This window comes from Heloderma suspectum, chromosome 16 (assembly GCF_057233095.1).
Source record: "Heloderma suspectum isolate Gila_16-S chromosome 16, 16-S_ref, whole genome shotgun sequence".
NCBI classification, from domain to species: Eukaryota; Metazoa; Chordata; class Lepidosauria; order Squamata; family Helodermatidae; genus Heloderma; species Heloderma suspectum.
In genome coordinates, this window is record NC_139473.1 from 1,287,398 (window position 1) to 1,306,898 (window position 19,501).

The window sequence follows — 19,501 nt, forward strand, 5'->3', positions numbered from 1 at the left end:
TCCTGTTTCTCACAAGGGAGGAATGGAGGGGGTCCCCAGAAGCGCCCCCCCGCCAGATCCTAGACGGAACCCCCGAAGTGTGCCGAAATCAGCAGAGCGCCTCTCTAGCGGGGCCAAGCAGCGGCCACCAGGGGGCGCCAGCCCAGCCAGGCTCTCTTAACGCAGCACAGTCGCGCCTGGAGGAACTGGGTCTGGCTGGAGGGGTCTTGGGGGCGCAAGGCGGGAATCCTGGAGGGGCAGTGCGGGGGGGCGCTGTGGCAAGAGATCGAGGAGCGACAGCGGAGAGACTAGGGAATGACGCGTCAGCGAGTCCGGGCGCTGGGGGTCCCTTCCCACCAGGACACCCCCTCCCCAAGCACGGCGGAGACAATAGGAAGGGGGGGAGAAAGGAGCTGTGGGACGCGGCCAAGAAGGTGCGAGAAGGGAGGACTCTGCGCTCGCCACCCGCTCCCACGCCCTGGACCCGCGCCACTCACTCACCTCTTCGGCGAGAAACCCTCGGCCCGGAGCTTGGGGGGGTGCGTGCGTGTCAGCGCCCCGTCTCCCCCATCACCACCTCCTCAGCCCGGCGCGGGGCTCGGGACCCCGCCAGGCACTGAGGCGGAGCTGCCTCGGGGCGCGGCCCTTCTCCCCTGCCTCTCGGGGCTCGGCCAGACCCGACGGGGCGGTCTGGGCGCCCCGAGCGCGCGCCTCGCCTTCCCCAGACGGGCCTGGCCCGCCCCCGGCTCCAGGGTCCGGCCCTCTCCCCTGCCCACTCCCCGCGGGGGCTGGGTGGGCGCCTCTCCCCCTCCCACCTGGGGCTGCTCCTCCGGGAGCCCCGTCGGGCCGGCTCCTCCCCCTCTTCCCCGCAGCCCCACCGCCGCTTGGCTGGCTGGCTGGCTGGCGGCTCGGGCGGAGGATGCCGCGGCGGCTCCTTTAACACGCCCGAGTTCAGCCCGGGGTCAGGCGGAGTTCGCGGCCCGGCCTTTACCTTTTCCGCCGCCGCCGCGCTCTCGGCACATGGGGGCCAGCCGCCGCCGCCGCCGCCAAGCGGCCTGAGGCGCCGACGAGGGGCGCAGCGAGCCGCCGCGGCCGTCCGAGGGAGCCATGCGCGTCCGCACCGACCTCGCCTGCCTGGCCGACTCGACGGGGCTCCCAGGTAAGCGGGGGCGCCGGGGGCCTCTGGATCGCGTTCCCCCCGGGAGGGAGCCCACGGAAGGTCTTTCTCTCTTTCCCCCGGCCCGCGGTGGCTCCCCCGGGCAAAGGAAAGGGCCCGAGCCGCCCGCCCCGGCACGGCGCTCCCAACTCGCGCCGCGCTACATCGAGCCCCCCGCCCCCGCCCCCGCCCCCGCCCCCGCCCGGCCTGACTCCCGGCTTCGCTGCCTGCCTCCAGCCCGACAGGTCAAGCCGCAGCGAGCCGGGAAACCTCGTCTTGACTTGGGCTGCCAGCAGCGGCGATTTTCCCCCCTTCGGGAGAGAAAGAGCCAGCCGCGCCGCCGCTCCGGGCGGGCTTGGCGAGGGGGCCGTGAGCCCCTCCGTGCCCTGCCGCGGACTCCGCGCCCCCCGGCGCCCCCCTCCGAGCCGCCTTCGCTCGCGGGCAGAGAGCCTCGCCGGCGCCGGCGCCGCGCTGCTCGGCCGCTGCCCGGGTTCTGCCGGGGTCGCCCCCCTCTTCCCACCTCCCAAGAATCTTCCTCGCTCCGAGCCAAACCGCCTTTGCTTGTGCAGAAACAGCCTCTGGGTTTTCAGGGGCTTGTGGGAGAGGCCCCCGACATCTGGACATCCGGGCGGCCTTGCGCAGAGCACTTTGCCCCTGAGGAGTCCCCCGGGGGCCTCGGGTTGGAAATCGGCGCGTCAGCGGGGGGCCCGCTCTCCCGCCACCCCACACGCGCTTCCCCTCAGTCGGCTGGCCCTCCCGGCCTGGCGGGGAGCAGGACGGCGGCCGAGTCCGCGCCCTGGTTCCACGCGGCAAGGCGTGGGAGCTTTCGCTTTCCGCAGCTTTCGCTTCGCGCTGGGGGCTTCGGCGACGGCCTGAGGAGTGGGGGGACCCGCGCCGGGTCGTGAGGGGGGGCCCGCGAGGAGGTCTCCCCGGACCTCTGCGCCCTGAGGCGCTGTCGCGCTGCTGCAGGCCGGCCGGCCGGCCTCCGCGGGACAGGGCGACGCGCTCGGAGGACCGTTTGAGAAATGGCCAACTTTTCAAACTCCTCCGCACACTCCGATCTGTGTTTACTCGGGAGTAAGCCCCGCTGTGTCCGACGAGGCTTGGTCCCGAGTAAGTGAGTGGGGCCAGCATCGCAGCAGCCTAAAAGCGAGGATGATGATATTGAATAGAAACTCGAGCGAGAAAGCAGATGTGCGGGAACGCTCTGCGCTTCCCCCCAGGGCCTCCCCTCTCCTCAAAAACCCCTTGCGATCTCTGGAGGGCAGAAAACCAGGCTTGGTGGCCTCCTCCTGGGCCTCCACAGACAGGATCTCTTTTAGTGGCCGAGCGCGCAGGCACCCCTGCGGCAATGGAAGAATCTGGCTTCTCCTCGGGCTTCCCTGCGCCCCCGACCTGACTCCGGAGAGGGCGGCAGCTGTACTGTTCGGCCGATCCGTCCCGTGGGGGTGGGGGGGAAGAGAAAGCCCGCCAGACGTGTGAAAGCGCCGCCGACGCTGCCCCCTCCAGGTGTGAACGCTTAGCCCTGCCCCCCTGCCCAGAGGGGGGCGTGTGATGCGATCGGCGGAGATACCGAGGGCTGGACCCCCTCCTTCGCCCGCCTGCGAGGGGAAGCCCCTCTATAAGGGGAGGCCGGTGGGGGAAGGCGGCCAGAGCGCGAGGCGAGGCGCCCCGGCCCGGCCCGGGGAACAACCACCCCGCCCCGCCCCGACGCGCCAGCTGCCCTGCCCTGCCCTGCCCTGCCCTGCGCGCGGGCACCAGAGCGCCGGCGGGCCAGGGCCGAGTGCGGCCGCGCCGGGCGGGCCCGCGCTGACGCCGCCGCCGGGCGCTCTCTCCCTCCCCCTCTCCCGTGTGCCCCTCGCAGACGCCGCCGCGATGCTGGACGCCTCGGAGCCGGCGGGCCACTCCCGGCAGCTGCTGCTCCAGCTGAACGCGCAGCGCACCAAGGGCTTCCTGTGCGACGTGATCGTGGTGGTGCAGAACGCGCTGTTCCGCGCGCACAAGAACGTGCTGGCGGCCAGCAGCGCCTACCTCAAGGCCCTGGTGGTGCACGACAACCTCGTCAACCTGGACCAGGAGATGGTCAGCCCGGCCGTCTTCCGCGCCGTCCTCGACTTCATCTACACCGGCCGCCTGGGCCCGGCCGAGGCCGAGGCGGGCGGCGGCGCCGAGGCGGGCGAGCCCGGCCTGGGCGCCGTCCTGGCCGCCGCCAGCTACCTGCAGATCCCGGACCTGGTGGCCCTGTGCAAGAAGAAGCTCAAGCGCTCGGGCAAGTACTGCCAGCTGCGCGGCGGCTACTCGCCCTTCGGCAAGCTGGCCCGCGGCCTCCGCGTCCCCACGCCCGTCATCCAGAGCTGCTACGGGCCGCCGCCGCGCGCCGTGGAGCCGGGCAACCCGCTCAGCACCCACTGCGGGGAGCTGTACGCCGCCGCCGCCGCGCTGCACCCGCACGGCCTGTGTCCTCCCGAGCGCCTCTGCTCGCCCCTCTGCGGCCTGGACCTCTCCAAGAAGAGCCCCAACGGGCCCTCGCCCGGCCACCACCAGTTGCCGCCGCCGCCGCCGCCGCCGGGCACCGAGAGCCGCCTGCGCGCTGCCGTCGAGGGCCGCGAGAGCGCGCTGCCGGTGCCGCCGCCCCGGCCCGAGAGCCCGGCGCTGCTGCCCAACCACGCGCCCTTCGGCGAGGCCGCCTCCTGCTACCACCAGCCCCGCGGCAGCCCCGCGGGCCCGGAGCCGGGCCGCGCCGAGGGGGCGCCCGAGTTCCTGTACCGCTGGATGAAGCCGGAGCCTCTGGGCGGCGGCTACCTCGAGGAGGACGAGGACGAGGACGCGGAGCAGGGCGCGCGGCGGGGCAAGGGCGGCCTGCTCGGGGAGGGCGAGCTGGCCCGCAAGGGTGACTCTCCCTCGCCGCCGCCGCCGCCGCCGCGCCCGCGGCGCTACGCCAGCCTAGAGAGCGGCGAGCCCGACGGCGCCGAGGCCGAGGACCTGGAGAACGACAAGAGCACGAGCGAGGAGACGGGCTGCAGCAGCGGCGGGCCCTCCCCGGCGGCCGGCAGCCTGGAGCGCTACCTGGGCTACGAGCCCGACGGCTTCGGCGGCGACAACCTGTACGTGTGCATCCCGTGCGGCAAGGGCTTCCCGTCGTCGGAGCAGCTGAACGCGCACGTCGAGGCGCACAACGAGGAGGACGAGCTGTACCGCAAGGAGGCCGCCGAGGCCGCCGCCGGGCCGGGCGCGCCCTTCCTGGACAAGCCTCTGGGCGGGCCGCCCGCGCCGCCGCCGCTGCCGTCGGGGGGCGCGCCGGGCTGCGACCTGCTGCGCCCCTACCGCTGCTCGTCGTGCGACAAGGCCTACAAGGACCCGGCCACGCTGCGGCAGCACGAGAAGACGCACTGGCTGACGCGGCCCTACCCGTGCTCCATCTGCGGCAAGAAGTTCACGCAGCGCGGCACCATGACGCGCCACATGCGCAGCCACCTGGGCCTGAAGCCCTTCGCCTGCGACGCGTGCGGCATGCGCTTCACGCGCCAGTACCGCCTCACCGAGCACATGCGCATCCACTCGGGCGAGAAGCCCTACGAGTGCCAGGTGTGCGGCGGCAAGTTCGCCCAGCAGCGCAACCTGCTCAGCCACATGAAGATGCACGCGGCCGCCGCCGCCGCCGCCGCCGGCCCCGACGGCAAGCTCAAGCTGGACTTCCCCGAGGGCGTGCTGGCCATGGCGCGCCTGGCGCAGCAGCAGCAGCACGACAAGGAGCTGCTCTCGCACCCCCCGCACTTCCTGGCCGACCCCAAGGCCGCCCTGGAGAGCCTCTACCTCGGCCTCACCCCGGACAAGGCGGCCGAGGTGCTGGCCCAGAGCGCCGCCGCCGCCGCCGCCGCCGCCGCCCACTTGCACAGCGACCACCACGCCCGGACCATAGAGCGCTTCTCGCCCCCCTGACCGCGGGGGGCGGCTTGCGGGGGGCGCCGCTCCTGCGACGGCTCGGCGGGGCGGGGGCTTTCCGGGACAGCGGCCTTCCCTCCGCCGCCAGCAGAGCACCCCCCGCGGAACGGACTGCGTCAGGCCTGTCGTGGCGGGGAGGGGGCGCCGGGGAAGCGCAGCGACGTGCAGGCGGAGGCGACCCCGGATCTGGGCCTTGCTTTGGAGCTGCTGCCCCCGCCCCTGAAACAGGGAATCGTGAATTTGTCCCTCCCTACCTCAGAGGCCCCCCTCCACCTTCCCCCTCTCCTCCATTTGCTGGACCTCATGACCCGCAAGGCGTCCGGTGGCGGGGGGGAGGGGAGAGAGAGAGAGAGAGGAGGGACCCCCCTCCAACTGTCCTTGCGGCCGGGAAAGCTGCGTCAGCTGAGAGCCGATCTCCCCATTACGCAGAACGAAAGCGGTGTGGTTCTCGGGACGAGTGCCATTGCAGGTCGAGTGCGTTTCCTGTGACAGGAAGGCAGCTCCCTGAGCGTAGAAGATTAGCAGCACAGGGAAAGGGGTCCTGGAAACATGCCTCCCCTGCTGTCCTCCTTTATTACACGCTGAGAGTTGACTTGGTTCAGCCTCCCTCCAAGCAGGGTGCCTGCCCTCTAGATGGGTTGGACTACAACTGCCAGCACTCCCCAGCCAGCATGATGGGAGCTGTAGTCCAACCCATTTGGAGGGCTCGCAGTTGGGAAAGGCTGATGTAGTTAATTTGGCGGGCGGGGGGGAGAAGAGCATATAAACGCATCGAGCCACCCCACAATTTGAAGTGGTACAATCCAGAATTGTACCCCACCCCAAGGGGGGGCTCACTCCTCAAAGAGGAAGGAATCTCTCTCTCTCTCTCTCTCTTTCTCACACACACACACACACACGCACGCACGCGCACGCACCCCTATCCACGTGGCATGCTGCACTCCCCTTCCCCCAGTAGCAAAGGGGTTGCTGCACTTGTAGGATTGTGCTAAGGGGTCTCAGCCGTGGAGGAACCCAAGGAATGGTGCTGCGCAGGGTGGGGGAGCAGCTAGGAGCTCCCCCCCTTTGGAAGTTTGTTTGCAAATAAGGCGATGGATCAAGGATGTTTCCTCCCCCTCCCGGTCAATTTCCTTCTCAGCCCCCCACCCCCTGAATTCCCAGGGTTGAAAAGAGGAGGGAAAGATTCTCCTGCATCCTGGGGCAAAAGATTCCTGTGCCGTGCAGTGTGTGTGCTCTGTATGACAGCCGGATCCTTCCCCACTCCAGGGATCGGAGGCTGGCTGACCCTCCTGAGGGAGTGTCCTGGGGTCTCTGGCCTTGACCTCCCTCTGCTTCCTGTTGCGGTGGGGTGGGATCCCCTGGGAAGGTTTCAGCTTGCGGGGGAGGCTGTAGCTGCAGCAAAACTGACCCAAAGTCTGGGGGCACCTTAAAAGGTCCACGTAAGGATGGTGGCAGAAGGCAGGCATTTGGAGCGATATGGACATGGGGAGAGAAGCAGAAGCGGCGAGTGGCAAATGGCAAATGGCCATGCCATTCAAAGAACAGCTTCCCCAGGCTGGAGCCCTCCAGATGTGCTGGACTGTCTGGGAAGGGCGGAGTTGCCCTCCAGATGTCTTTGGGGAAGGCTCCCTTAGCCCAGCCTTCCCTGTGGGTGGGGTTGTTGTTGGTGGGCCCATGGCTCTGAATCTATTTCCCTGGGCCCCGGATGTATTTCCCAGAGCCCCCAATGCCCACTGGTGCCCATGGAAGCTCTTTTTGGCTTAACTGCATGGGGGCAATTTTCCTCCGGGGCAGGGGGGAAGGCAGAGACAACCTTTATTTGCAATCTTGATATAAAAAGGTTTATGATTCAGGGGAAAGGTAATATTTGTGTGCTGATTACTAGAGCACATACGGACCATAAGCAGGAACTGTGATTTCTCTCCTATCGAAGGCTGTGCTAGATTGTAAATTAATTGTATCGGACGATGAACTACTGGTTTGGCCATGCTGGCTGGGGGATGACAGGGCCTGCAGCCCAATTAATCTTTAGCGCACCAGCATGGGGAAGCCTGATGAGGGGGATAATCTGTGCCTACGCTGTGGGCAGCTTACATGTCGCTGAGCTCGCCTCGAGTATGGGTCAGCTTCCCATAGTATGGCCACTCGGTCCCACCACTTCCAGTGTCTCTGCCTGCCCATGGTCTGTCCAGATGCCTGCCCAATGACCCACACAAGCGATTGCCACGTGTTAGCCTTTAAGACAGGGGTGAGCCCCTTGCAGCCTTCCAGATGTTTTAGCCTGTGACTCTCACCAGCCACCATAGCCAGTGGTGAGGGATTGTGGGAGTTGTTGGCCAAGAAATTGGGGCACAAATTGCTCACCGCTGCTTAAGGTGACGCAGGAAATGTTGTTTTTCCTGGTCACTCCAATTTTGGGTGTGTCTGTGTGTGGGGGGGAGGGACAGAGCTCCTGCACCTTTAAACAGCTGCACCTGTTGACTTTCTGCTTGTCAAATGGCCAATAAGTGCACAAGAGCCCTGCCAGGAAAAACAAAAAAACATAGCAGCCTTTCAAGGCTGGGAAGGCCTTCTGTTTGGGGCCCACAGGTCACTTTCATGGAGGAGGCGGCTGTCAATGGCTGCTAGTCGTGATGGCTGTGCGCTGCCTCCAGGATCAGAGGCAGCATGCTGGAGAAAACGAGTGGGTGCGTGTGTGATGTTGCACTTATCTTCTGCTTGTGGGCTTCCTGCTGGGGCATCTGGTTGGCCACTGTAGTATCAAGATGGACTAGCAGCCTTGGCCCTGATCCAGCACCACTGCCCTTGCATCCAAGGTTTACCCAGGGCTCCTCGAAACATGCTTTGCTTTCACAGCAGCGGCTCCCAATGAGTTCCCAGGGAAAGTGCAGCTTGACTTGCTGGTGCGAGCGATCTGAAGTCGGCCACTTTGCCCCCACCCCTTTGCAGCCTTTGATCCGGCCACCATCGGCAAATTGACGGCCAGGCCTTTGAGCAAACCCTTAGCCCCCGCATGCTGGACTTGCAATGTGAAGAGGCGAGGGTGCATGTCCCTCCCTCACTCAGTCAAAGCACTCCACAGATCTGTGACCAAGGGGGCCCGTGCAGAGCGGAGGTTCCCCCGGACAGCTCCAGCACTTTCTTCCAGGTTATGAACTTGAGCACTGTCTTCCACTGTTCTCGACTGCTCCTGAAGCCAAAGAACTGTTTTTGAAGGGTGTGTGTATGCTGTGTGTGCCATTCACCACCTCCTTCTTTTCTGCCCCTCTCCCTTCTCCCATGGGGCAGTTTGACAAAGGCAAAACACTCCCAAGTTGTCCGCTCTATCAATGGCAGGAAGGGCCAGCCGGCATCACTGCTGGGGGACAGGAGGCGAACTCAAGCTTTAACTAATGTGGTGGGGACAGCCACACGTGCCTCTTTGCCCCACTTCCGGGGGCCTGCTGGCATGTACCCTGTTTGCCTTTCTTTGGCACTAGCCAGCCAAAAGGTGCCATGCACCGGCTGCCTCGGCCCGCCTGCTGCACTTATGGGGAGAGGAGTGACAATGGCACAATGAGGAGACCACCCTCCTCCCCGCGTGTGTCCAGGAAGCAGCTGCCCCCCCATCCCCTCCCCTTTTAGCCAAAAACCAGGTTAAATGTGAAGCTTCTCTCTTGCCTCTTTTTGCACACAGCCGCCCGCCCTTGCCCAGCACAGGGCCTTCATCTGAGCCAGCTGCCCCAGCACGGCCTCCCCCGAACACTCCCCAACCCCCAAACTGAAGTACTCCAGGGGGCAGCCCGCTGTGCCTCGCAGCGTTGTGTGCATGGGGGGTCATCCCCCTTGTTTTATACCAGAAGCAGAACCAAAGAAAAACAGCAATAAATGTTTTTTCCTGACCACCACAAGGGCTTGGCTTCCTTGAGTGGATCTGGGCTGGGCGTGGGGAGCAGACAGGCTGCTGTTCCACAGGGGAGGAGGGGTGACAAGTAGGGCCAAGCTCCAAGGAGGTGGTGTAATGCAGGGATGGGGAACCTGTGGCCTTCCAGATGTTGTGGGACTACAACTCCCATGGCCCCTTACTATGGGCTGTGTGGGCTAGGGCTGCTGGGATTTGTACTAGTTTGCTGTCCCTGGTGCAAGCAGAGAGTCACAGCCTGAGGGAAGCTGGTGGAGGGCACTGGACTTTGGGGAGACCAGGACTCCAATCTGCTCCCTCTCCCAGCTCTGGGTGGCCTCAGAGAAGCCAGTCAAACCCACTGCCCAGGGCAGCAGTGTGGGTGAAACTGTGTAGGAGGAGCTCAGGAACACGACCCTGAGCAGTGTGTGTGTGTGTGTGAGAGAGAGAGAGAGAGAAGCAGGTTGAAAACATGGTGACTGTCATGGGGGCGGGGGGTGACCAAAGACTGGGGCACTTATACCCGACAGAAATACGTTCCTCTGAGCCTCTCCCTGGGGTGACTGTCAGGAACTCATCTGAACAGGATCTCTCCCTAATGCAGGTCACCCTGCCCTGATTCCCATTTGTGCAACCCATGCAGGAAACTGGGAAATGGCCTTTGAAAGTCCTCAACATGGACATGAAATCTGGGTTGCTTGCCCCCAATCCCCCCCCCCCCACTGCCCCAAGCACTTGAACCGTGTGATGGCAAAACCCAGGCTGCCTTCGCCGGTAGTGCTGAAAACCCCATTCTCTGTTCAGGCAGTGGCCAGCATGCCTTGGCGTTCTTGCAAGCAAAGGACACGGCCAGCTGACACTGGACTCGGGGCAGCTTCTGAGGCTGCGGAAACACACACCTTGCCTGGTTATCTGACCTCAGAGACTCTCTTATCTACTTGTATTTCTGAAACATGTTGAGGGCCTGTCCATGTGAAGCAGCTGGTTCTGAGAGATCCCCACAGGGTCAGCCAGAGGAGAGCTGTGACTGGACCAGGTCAAGGTTGGCATGGCAGGATGCGGCCTGCAGGCTTTCGCTTTTCCTGATCAACGGCCCTGTGAGAGCCAAGGCCTTCCATACTCCTCGGTCACCCTCGAGCTGGTCTGGTACCTGTTCTGCTGGCTTCATCCACAATGCCTTGGGACCAGTCCAGCAGACTAGACGCGAGTCTTTTTTCTACCTGCCATAAACAAATTCCAGGCACAACTCAGTGCCTGAAATAGATGGCTTAAAAAAAAAAAGCGGCCCACAATGGTGTGTGTTTTTTTTCGCCATAATCTGGCTCCTGAGGCCAAAAGCGTTCTCTTGGTCTCACAGGGGTCGCTGCCTCCTCCTCCAAGGTCGATGGGACAGCTCCCTTCCCCGCCCCTCCAAAATGATTCCGCACAGAGCAGCGTTCCCTACTAAAAATTTATTAAGAAAACAACAGAACAAAAAATGGTCACAACCCCCCCCTCGAATCCTGGCAGGCTGAAGCTGAACTGGGGGCTGCCGACCAGGCCTGCCCCACCTGGGACGGACGCCCCCCTGCGGCTGGTCTTGTGAGGGGTGTGTGAGGCAGGAGATGCCTTGCCCCTCCAGAGCAGCTGGCCCAGCCTGGGCTGGTGTCTGGCTCCCAGACCACTGGATGCAACTTGCCCCACCAGCAAAGGTGGCTGGCTTCTCAACAGAGCTCTCTTCTGCATGCATGGCCTTTTCAGGGGGAGTGGGTGGCCCTGGGCTTCTGACTCCAGCCCAAAGGCCCAGGGAATGGGCAACGAAGTTGCTGTCTCAGCCCTTTGTCCAGGCACTCTCTGGCATGCCAGACTGCTCCCTGGGGGGCAAGTGGGAGGCTCTGCAGGGGAGAGGAAAGGGGCACTCCAGCTTGTGCCCTGGAGCAGAGACCCCCCTCCAGCCTTTACAGGCCCTGGAGCAGACAGGAACGCTTCTTTGCCACAGCAGTTCTCTGGGTGAACTTGAGGCAACCCCAACCCCCCACTCCATGCCCTCAGATCTCCTTCCAGAGGGCACCTACTTACCTGCCCACCCCCTGAAAGCCCTACAGCCAAATGGTGGCTATGATCCCCAGAGCCAACCGTGTTGGCTTGTCTCTCAAAGCCACCCCAGCAAGGGTGCCAGAGAAGGCGCCTGCCTGTGGGGGGGGGGGAGGGAGGGAGGGTCAGCAAGCGGCAGGGGTCAGGGGAGTGGGAAGCAGGAGGATGGCGTAGGCTGAGGGAGGAAGGGCTGGGAAAGAAACTCTGGGGTGGGGGAAAAGCGGCCAAATGTCTCCGGACGAGAGCCAACAGCAGAGGCGCTGGGCTGAAGCGAAGCAAGCGGGGAGCCCCCTCCCCCCAGAGGTGCAGAGAGGGGAGGATGAGGTGGGCAGGAGAATGCCCAGGCCACGTTTGGGGGGAGCGGGGGTGGGACTGGGGATCAGGAAAATGGCACGCAACTTCCAAACTAAGGGTCCTCCCCAGGCCACCACTTCGGCAGGAGGAAGCCGGGGCTGCTTCTCGGGCCTCCCTTCTGGGTTCCCTCCCTGTCCCGAGACCCAGGGAGCCCTACGCACTCGAGCCTCCATGGCAACAACCTTCCCAGTGGGCCGCGCGCACTCGCTTGCACCCACAGCACGGCCATTCCGGGCAGGGTTGGAGACGCTGCGTTTATTGTTCAGTGGAGGGTCCTGGAACGGCGGCGGCGGCAGCTTGGTGCACGGCTGGCCGCCTTGAGGCCACCCCTGCTGGTGGCAGAGGGCTGCACAGCTTCCGGCAGGTGGTGCCCGCCTGCTCAGCCCTCCTGCGCCCACCGCAGGAACGTGGGGATGTCCCTCACGGGCACGTTGCGGGTCAGCGCCTTGACGCGCAGGTTGCGGTCGTCTGTCAGCAGCACCACCTCCCGGAGCAGCCGGATTGGGTCGTCTGGAAGAATGTGGAGGCGGCCATCAGACCGGCAGCCCCCAGCTCCGCCTACCCCGTCCAAGTGCAGTGACGCCGCCCTGCGCAAGCACTCGCTGAGCCCCAGGGAGCCTGCGCGGCCGGCGGCCCAGGATCTGCCCCGCATGGATCCCTCCCTGAAGGGCTAACAATAACCATCCGCTGCCTCGGCCGGGCGACCAGGCGGATTGTTACAAACCAGAGGCTGTCAGTTTGTCAGCCCCCATCCGCCGTAATCCCCTGATCGTCCGATTCCGCCCCAGCGAGGCGTAAACACTCAGAAACGCCTCCTCTGTCAATCTGACAAGTTAAGCTGCGGAGAATTTGGCCCGCCAGGCAGAACCCGGGGCCAGCAGCTGCCAGGATGCCTTCACGTCCTCCTGCCCGCTTGGCAACAGGGCGCCAGCATGGCCAGGAGGGGGAGGGAGGCAGTGGGGAGTCCAGCCCATCCCTGGCAGGGCCCGTACCACCCAGGGGAAGCGGCCTGCCATCTCTCAGCATGCTCCAAATCATGCAGAAGGTGAGCTGAGCCCAATCTTCTGCTTCCTCCTGGGCTGCTTTTTTACATTATCGGAGGAGGGCACACATCTGTCTTCCTTCCCACCTAAGAACTCACCCCAGGATTCGGCTGCAATGCTTCTCAGACTGACCTAGGAGCAAGCACTGCTGAATACAGCCTCCATGCAACCTGACGTTTTGGACTTCGATTCCCATCAGCCCCAGCCAATACAGTGGTCAGGAATACTGGGAGTCGCTCCCACACATCTGGAAGGCATCAGGTTGCGGGGGAGGCAGCAGCAGGCCCTGCTTCTGAGTAAGTGTGTGTAGGATGGCATGGTCTGTGCAAGAGGTCACAGGCTGAGGAAGACCGCGACAGATCGCACTGGCTCCTGACCTGGCCTGCCCGCTGCCCGCCTGCCCACCCAGTGCCTGCCTGGGAGGGGTGCTGCAGTCCTGTCCCCCCCGCCATCACACACCTTTCTTGGCTGGCATGAAGTCCTTCGCTTTGTCGTTACAGTAGTGGAGGCAGCAGGAGAGGATCAAGTCATCATTATTTCCCTGAGCCCGAGAGAAAGAGGAAAAGTCAGCGTTAGAACAGCTTTAGCCAAGCTGAATGTCCTCCAGGTGGGTTGGACTCCAACTCCAAGCATCCCCCAGCCAGCCCTGGGGGATACTGGGAGTTGGAGTCCAACCCACCTGGTGGTCACCCAGCTTGGGGAAGGTTCTGTCTTAGAAGACGGTCTGCTTTGGGCTGATTCACTGCCATCGTCTTAAAATAAATGCGTGGAGGATTAAAGCTCCAACAGAGCTGCCTTTTGCAGGGGGCCTGCAGCGGGACACAGGAAAGGGCCCCGGCCAGGCTCCCTTCTGCACCCTGTGGCAGCAGGAAGTTCAACAGGGGTGCCCTCTGTCCTCAGCCCCACCAATTCAAATGGGCCTGTCGCCAAACTGGTCTCCAAAGGAATCATGCAGCCCCCCTCAGAAGTGCCAGCCCCGCAGTGCCAGCAGCAGAGCGGGGTGGGCCAGGGGGAGGCTTCCGCTGGATCGCACCAAAGATCCGCCCAGTGCAGGGGTGCAGAACTGCTTTCAGCCTGAGTGCCAAATTCAGTGCTGGGGACGGTCTTGGGGGTCACAGGTCAGTGGAAGACAAGTGAGGATGGGCCCAAAATATAAAGCACACAGAAAGCACTAGCATCGTGCAGCTGAAAGCTCTTCCTGCCAGCAACTGAGCCTCCGGAGGGGCCTCTGAGCCATCGAGAATGGGAAGAAAGCCATGCCAGCGCCGGGAAACTGCTGGACGAGCGGGGCTCTCTGGGGACAAACAGTGGTCCCGCCAGTCCAGAATCAACCCCTCCGACTGCCAGTGCCTCTCCAGGGCTTCAGGTAAACAAGGGTCTTTTCCATCACCGGGTTCCTGAAATTCTCCGAACTGGGGATCTCCTGGGACTGAACCGGGGACCCCCTGTGTGCAAAACAGGGGTTCCACCACCGAGCTATGGCCCCTTCCCTAGCAACATCGGAAGCTGCCTTGTACCAGGCCAGACTGCGTGTCCTTCTAAGCCCAGTCGTGTCTGTCCGGAGTGGCAGGCTCCATCGGGGCCTTTCCCTGCTCCTTCCAGCTGGAGAAGGCCATCAATGGCTCCCAGTCCTGATGGTGGCATGCCACCAGGCTCAGAGGTGTGCACCGGCTGCTGGGGAACATGGGCATGAGGGTGCTGCTCTTGCGCTCACATCCTGCTTGTGGGCTTCCCACTGGGGCAGCTGCTCAGCCCCTGCGCGAACAGAATGCTGGACCAGATGGGCCTCGGTCTGATCCAGTAGGATGCTTCTGATGCACTTCACGGGGAGTGAGCTGGGAACCCCCCGAGTGCAGAGTGGGTGCTCTGCTCCTGAGCCAGGGCCCGTCCCTGCCAAGCCACTCTCGGGGCCTCAGAGGGGACTCCCACCCCTTTCCTTTGAGCTGGAGATGCTGGGCGCTGGGCATGAGCCTTGTGACGTGAAGGTGTGGCTCTGGGGCCGTGCTGCTGCCCCTGCATGGCACAGCCCTCTTCCTGTGAGGAGCCAGGGGCTCTTTCTCCCGAGGCGAGCTCAGTCCCCCGCCCCTGGGCGCAGCTCCCTCACCTGCTGCCTGGAAATGTCCTCGCTGCGGAAGGAGATGGACTCCAGTTCATTGCCCCGGCTGGTCAGCGCTCGCATGTAGCTGTCACGCCGCTCGAAGCGGGCTTCCAGGAACTCGACTGCCTTGCGGGCCCGCTCTTGCAGCAGGCGGGCGTAGCCCCCCATGCGGTGCTCTGACTCGGGGCCCTTGGCCAGCCCATCCAACTCGTTTATGACTAGTGGGAGGGAAGAGAGAGTGATTGGCATTTGTGGCTTTCCATCAGTAAGTTCCAGGTAGCAACCCTCAAAGACCTGGGGGATGGGGGGGGGGGGCATTCCAAGACATCCACTTCCTCGGGCGGATGGCTGCAGGATCCGGCTCTTATCTATGCCCCTGTGGCAGGAGGGGAGTGAGGCTGACATCCAGAGGTGGGGGCAACCCTGGCCTGACTGTCTGGCTGGAAGAGGTAAGCTGCTGCCTCTCCTGGGGCGCTTTGAAGAGTGAGTCAAGTGAGTGAGCCCCAGGGGTGTGTTTTGGGGTGCCCAAGGGCGGCTGAGTAATGTCCAGGGCCCTGAGAAAGAGGGAGACAGAGGCCCACAGGCAACGTGCTTCCTAGCGCCTCTGTCCTCCCCCCGAGACGGTTAATCCGGCGGTGCTTTGCAGCTCCCTAGCCAAGTGCTGAGATCAAGCGGGAAGCATGCATTCCTGGGAGGCGGGGGAAGAGGTGAGGGAGTGCGAGGTGAGGGCCTCTCCCCAGCACTGTGAAATCCCCCCTCCCCTGCTCGTGGGCCAGTAGCGCTCGGCCGTCCCCATGCCCGGGATATTCCGCTTGCAGCAGTCATTCTGCCCTGCAACTGCGATCTGAGCCAAGACACGGCTGCCTGCTCTCGGGAGTGGGACGGGTGCAGGTCGGAGTGGGACGAGGGGGAGAGCGAGCGAGCAAGGAGAGTGCACAGAACATCAAACGAGGGAGCGAGGCTAGTACTCCTTCCCGAAATCCGTTCTGCAGCCTCTTCCAAGGCAAACAGCCTTCAAAGGGGAAGCGTGCTTGTGCTCCTGCCCAAGCCGGCTTCTCCACCACAGCAGGGTCGGGTTCAGGGAGCATGGAGGAGTGGGGGAAGAGCTGGAGGAGGAACTAGCCCCAGCGGGGGAGCCCTGTGCGGCCGGCTTTCACCCTTCGCTGCACAGGGCCCCAGGAAGAGCTGGCGGGGGCAGGGGAAGAGGGCTAACTGAGGAGGGGGAGCACTCAGCCATCGCCCCCAGGTCACCGGGGTGCGCGCGTCAGTTCCACTGATCAGTGGCAAACCATTTTTCCGCTGTTGACGCTCCAAACCAGGGGTTCATCAACCCTGAGTCAGCAGGCGGAGGGGTGCCCCACCCCGAGGGAAGGGTTTGGGCCTGGCTGGTTGCCCCCCACGGGACCAGGAAGGAGAGTTGAGCTTGGCTCACTTGCTCGAGCCACCTGCAGACCTCTTCTTACCAGTGGACCTGCTTTTGCCGTGTGGCCCCTCCGTGGGGGGAGCCTGTGCGTGTGCTTTAGAGCCTCTCCAGCACACCGTGAGTCTGCGAGAAGGCCGAAGAGAACAGCGGGCCTGGAACGGGGAGGCGGAGGGGCGGAAGTGGGGGGACCACTGAGCTGCAGGGCGGGCATGGGCCTGGAGGCTTCTGCCCCCTGGGGCGCACACCAAGGCTCTGACAGGCCCCCTCCGGCCCGAGGGGAGCATCCCCGGAGGCCGAGGGATATCGAGGCTGGGTCGGCGCTGCCTGGGTCCACCAGGAGTGCCCAGCTGGGCCTAGGGATGCACCCTTCCCTCCAAGGGCGAGGGAGCGGGGATGCCAGCACCCCCCCCCCCGACCACCCAGCAGGAGCGGCCGCCCTGCCTGTTATCTGCCAGGGCCGAGTGTTTACCAATAACAGGAACCAGCTTTGCTGAGTCGCTGGACTGCAGCTTTATAAGGAGAAAAGGGAGAGCCAAGCCGACCCAGGCCGGGAGGAGCTGCTTGGCTCACGAGCCTCGTTCTGGCCAGGGCTGCATGGTGGGGAAGCAGGAACCTTGGCCCCCATGTCTGGATCAAAGCAGGCCCCTCTGTCCCAGCCCCCTGTCTCCAACATGGGGACATGGCCAGATGCCCCATGGGGAAGCCCACAAGAAGCGTGTGAAAGGCATGTCCCCCTCCCTCCCCATGCTTTGTTCAGAGCTACACTGCCCTGGAACATGGAGGATCTATTCATGCCTTCCACTCGCAAAGCATAAAAAAAGCCCTGCTGGATCTGCCCGAAGGCCTCTCTAGAGCAGCCTCCTGCCTCCAACAGCGGTCACTGAATCATGTGGTTCTCTGGGCGACCCTGGGCCTGGCACAAAGAGCCTACCTCGCCCCTCAGAGTTTGTGCAAGTGGGAAACGGAGGGGTGTGCGTGCGTGCAAGCCATATGTGCTGTCACAGATTGTCCTTGGACTTCTTGGGGGGAAGGGTGGAACATAGATGTAATAAAGAAATGTATATTTATACATTGTTTTTGTATGAAAATGGATTTTATATTATGTCGAACACTGTATTTTAAAGGTTTTAGTCTTTTGTAAACCACCCAGAGAGATTTGGCTATTGGACGGTATAGAAATATAGTAATGAGGAGGAGGAGGAGGGTGGCTGTTCACTGCTTGGAGGCAGAGCACCGGACAAGCCCTGCCGGTTGTGCGTCCGAGCACTCTGAGGAGCCCGACTTCCAGCCCCCTCTCCCCAAACACTCCACTCACCAATCAGGGGCACCACCACGATGAACTGCCGGCAGTCCAGCAGCTTCACCAGGCTGCCCAGGTGGTCGATGAAGCCGTTGGTGTCCGGGACTAGGAAGACGGGACGGATCTCCAGCTCCATCTGCCGCACCTGTGCCTGGTCCTTCAGCACAGCCTGCAAGAGTCCCGCACGCGGGCGGGGAAACAAATAAGCCATGGGCTGATGGACCGATCCCGCGAGAAGTCAGCGGCCCTCTTCCAACAGCTTCCGAGAGGCTGCGCATTTCCAGGTATACAATAAGGACTAGGAACTTGCTTTGTGCGCGAGTAGTTTCAAAGGAAAAGCAACAAGAGACCCTTGTGGCACCTCAAAGACTAACAGACGTATTTCGGCAGAAGCTTTTGTGGACGCGCATGTCTGATGAGGTGGGCAGTGTCCAAGCAAGCGTCTGCCAGAATCAGTGTGCCACTCTTTAAGGCAGAGGTGCAGAGCCTCAGGCTTGGGATCCAAGTCCAGCCCTCTTGGGGTCCCCATCAGGCCCTCCAGGGTTACCAGATGGCCACACCACCTTTCCCACAAACACTGATCATTTGCAGGCTTCCTGGCCTTTGTGAAGTGTCCCTCCCTCCCATTCTAAAAGGTGGAAGTGCTTCCCCGAGGCTCCGCTACTGTCAGAAAGGGTTTCAAACTAAAACACGGTGGGATTTTTGGGATCTAGGTCCTCGTCCCTTCTGCCTTCTGCCCCGCCCACCCCTGCGATGCGGCCCCTGAGAGCTTCTCTGAAATGGGATTCGGCCCTCGGGCTGAAAGAGGTTCCGTAGCCCTGCTTTAAGGGGCCGCCCAACCCCTCCTCATTTCTGCTGCAACACAGTGACCTGGCTCCCTGCTGGGTAAATGAAAAACAGATCTGAGATGCCCGGTCTTCTGAATTTCGCACTTGTGAATGAGCCCAGGCGGCGTGTGCCGGGGATCCGATTTGCCCACGGCCGCCTGCCTTCAGCAACACTTTGCGGAAAGAACATGGTCATCGAACTGCATTAAAAATAGCACTGTGACGTCACGGCAAGTTCCCGCTGGGAGCAATCCTTCTCGAGTGGCTGTGACACGGGTGTCAGATGCCCGGGTGGTGCCTCCGCAGCATCTTGGCCCGACTCCCCGCTCCTGGCAGCAGCGAGCGAGGCCTGTGCTGGCCGTCACGTCCCATCCTGCCCCCCTGGGCCAGCCAGGGAGAGGACGACAGGATGCGCGGGGCTGCGGGGATCGTGCCAAGTCCCCCCTCCCTGGCCGCCAGAGCCTGTTCAAGGAGCCGGAGGGGAACTCGCCTCAGCAGGGTTCAGAGGCCGGGGGGTGGGGGGGAGTTTGTTTGTGTTTGGCAGCTGCTGGCCAAGAGGGTACGAGGGGAGCGCCGACATCCGGCCAGCAAGGGAGAGAGAGGGAGGCAGGGAAGGACCAGGAGGCCAGAAATGGAAACGGCCTTGGGAAAGCGGGCAGGTTGCTGCTGCAGGGGGCCCTCGGGGGCACAGTGCCCCATTTCCGAGTAGGATAACCAGCCTGGAAAAAAGGCACCCGAAGAAGGAGGCCTCTGAGTACGCGCAGAGTGGCACTGTGGCTTCTGCAGGGGAGCGGGAGAAGGCCCAGCCTGAGTCAGCAGCTGGTGCCTCTGTGGTGCCCGCTTGGCGGGATGGGGGCGGCTTCCCAGGAAGCGGGGGGGGGGGGTGGTCGGCAAGCAGCAGGTTCCGATGTGTCCGCTCACTTGCCGCCGCGCTGGAGCCGCTTGGGCGGGGGTTGCCCTTCCGCTGCTGGCAGGTGCGTGGCTGGCCGCGCGTGCAGGACCATTGTTTCCCAGTGCGAAGGGCGAGTGGGCCAGGGCTAAATTTAGATGGCAGCTTTCTCCCCCGGCTGCAGGAGAGAGGCCAGAGAGGACAGAAGTGTAACTATTTTGGGCAGGCCTCTCAGAATGGCCCCCCGGCATCCTTGGGGAGCAGCTGCCCCCGCTGCAGTGCCCAGAGAAAGAATAGGGCCGGCTGGCCAGAGGAAGAACGTGTCATGGCTCAGGTGGGGATGTTTTCAGCTGCTCAGGAAATGCTGCTGCCGGCACAAAGGACTGGGCAGCCGGAGCAGCAGCTGAGGGCAGAGTGCCCCTCCTCCTGACTGGGGGTGGGAATCAGCGGGAGACCCCCTCCCCCCCCCTCCCGGGCTTAGGCTGAGCCAGGGCTGAGTCCAAGACTGGTCTGCATCGCCAGGGAGCAAGAATCAAG

At 63.5% G+C, this 19,501-nt stretch overlaps 2 protein-coding genes across 3 annotated transcripts in view; one reads left to right on the forward strand and one right to left on the reverse strand.

Moving 5' to 3' along the window:
- Positions 1 to 1,017: 1,017 nt before the first annotated feature.
- HIC1 (HIC ZBTB transcriptional repressor 1) lies at positions 1,018 to 10,227 on the forward strand. Its single transcript, XM_084822616.1, has 3 exons — positions 1,018 to 1,138; positions 3,000 to 5,239; positions 9,383 to 10,227. Exons 1-2 carry the CDS (start codon positions 1,087 to 1,089, stop codon positions 5,072 to 5,074), a joined length of 2,127 nt encoding a protein of 708 aa, XP_084678742.1. The 5' UTR covers positions 1,018 to 1,086; the 3' UTR covers positions 5,075 to 5,239; positions 9,383 to 10,227.
- Positions 10,228 to 10,389: 162 nt separating this feature from the next.
- SMG6 (SMG6 nonsense mediated mRNA decay factor) overlaps positions 10,390 to 19,501 on the reverse strand; it is a 101,048-nt gene continuing 91,936 nt past the window's right edge. For both annotated transcript variants that reach the window (XM_084822614.1, XM_084822615.1), the window contains exons 16-19: positions 17,264 to 17,417; positions 14,532 to 14,743; positions 12,887 to 12,968; positions 10,390 to 11,894 (exon numbers count right to left, since the gene is read on the reverse strand). In XM_084822614.1, coding sequence (XP_084678740.1) covers positions 11,764 to 11,894; positions 12,887 to 12,968; positions 14,532 to 14,743; positions 17,264 to 17,417 — 579 coding nt within the window. In that variant the 3' untranslated portion in view covers positions 10,390 to 11,763. The remainder of the gene's footprint in view (positions 11,895 to 12,886; positions 12,969 to 14,531; positions 14,744 to 17,263; positions 17,418 to 19,501) is intronic.

Coding starts and splice junctions, on each gene's coding strand:
- HIC1 (XM_084822616.1), top strand. CDS start 1,087: ATGCGCGTCCGCACCGACCTCGCCTGCCTGGCCGACTCGACGGGGCTC. Junction 1,139..2,999: donor CGACTCGACGGGGCTCCCAG/GTAAGCGGGGGC, acceptor TGCCCCTCGCAG/ACGCCGCCGCGATGCTGGAC.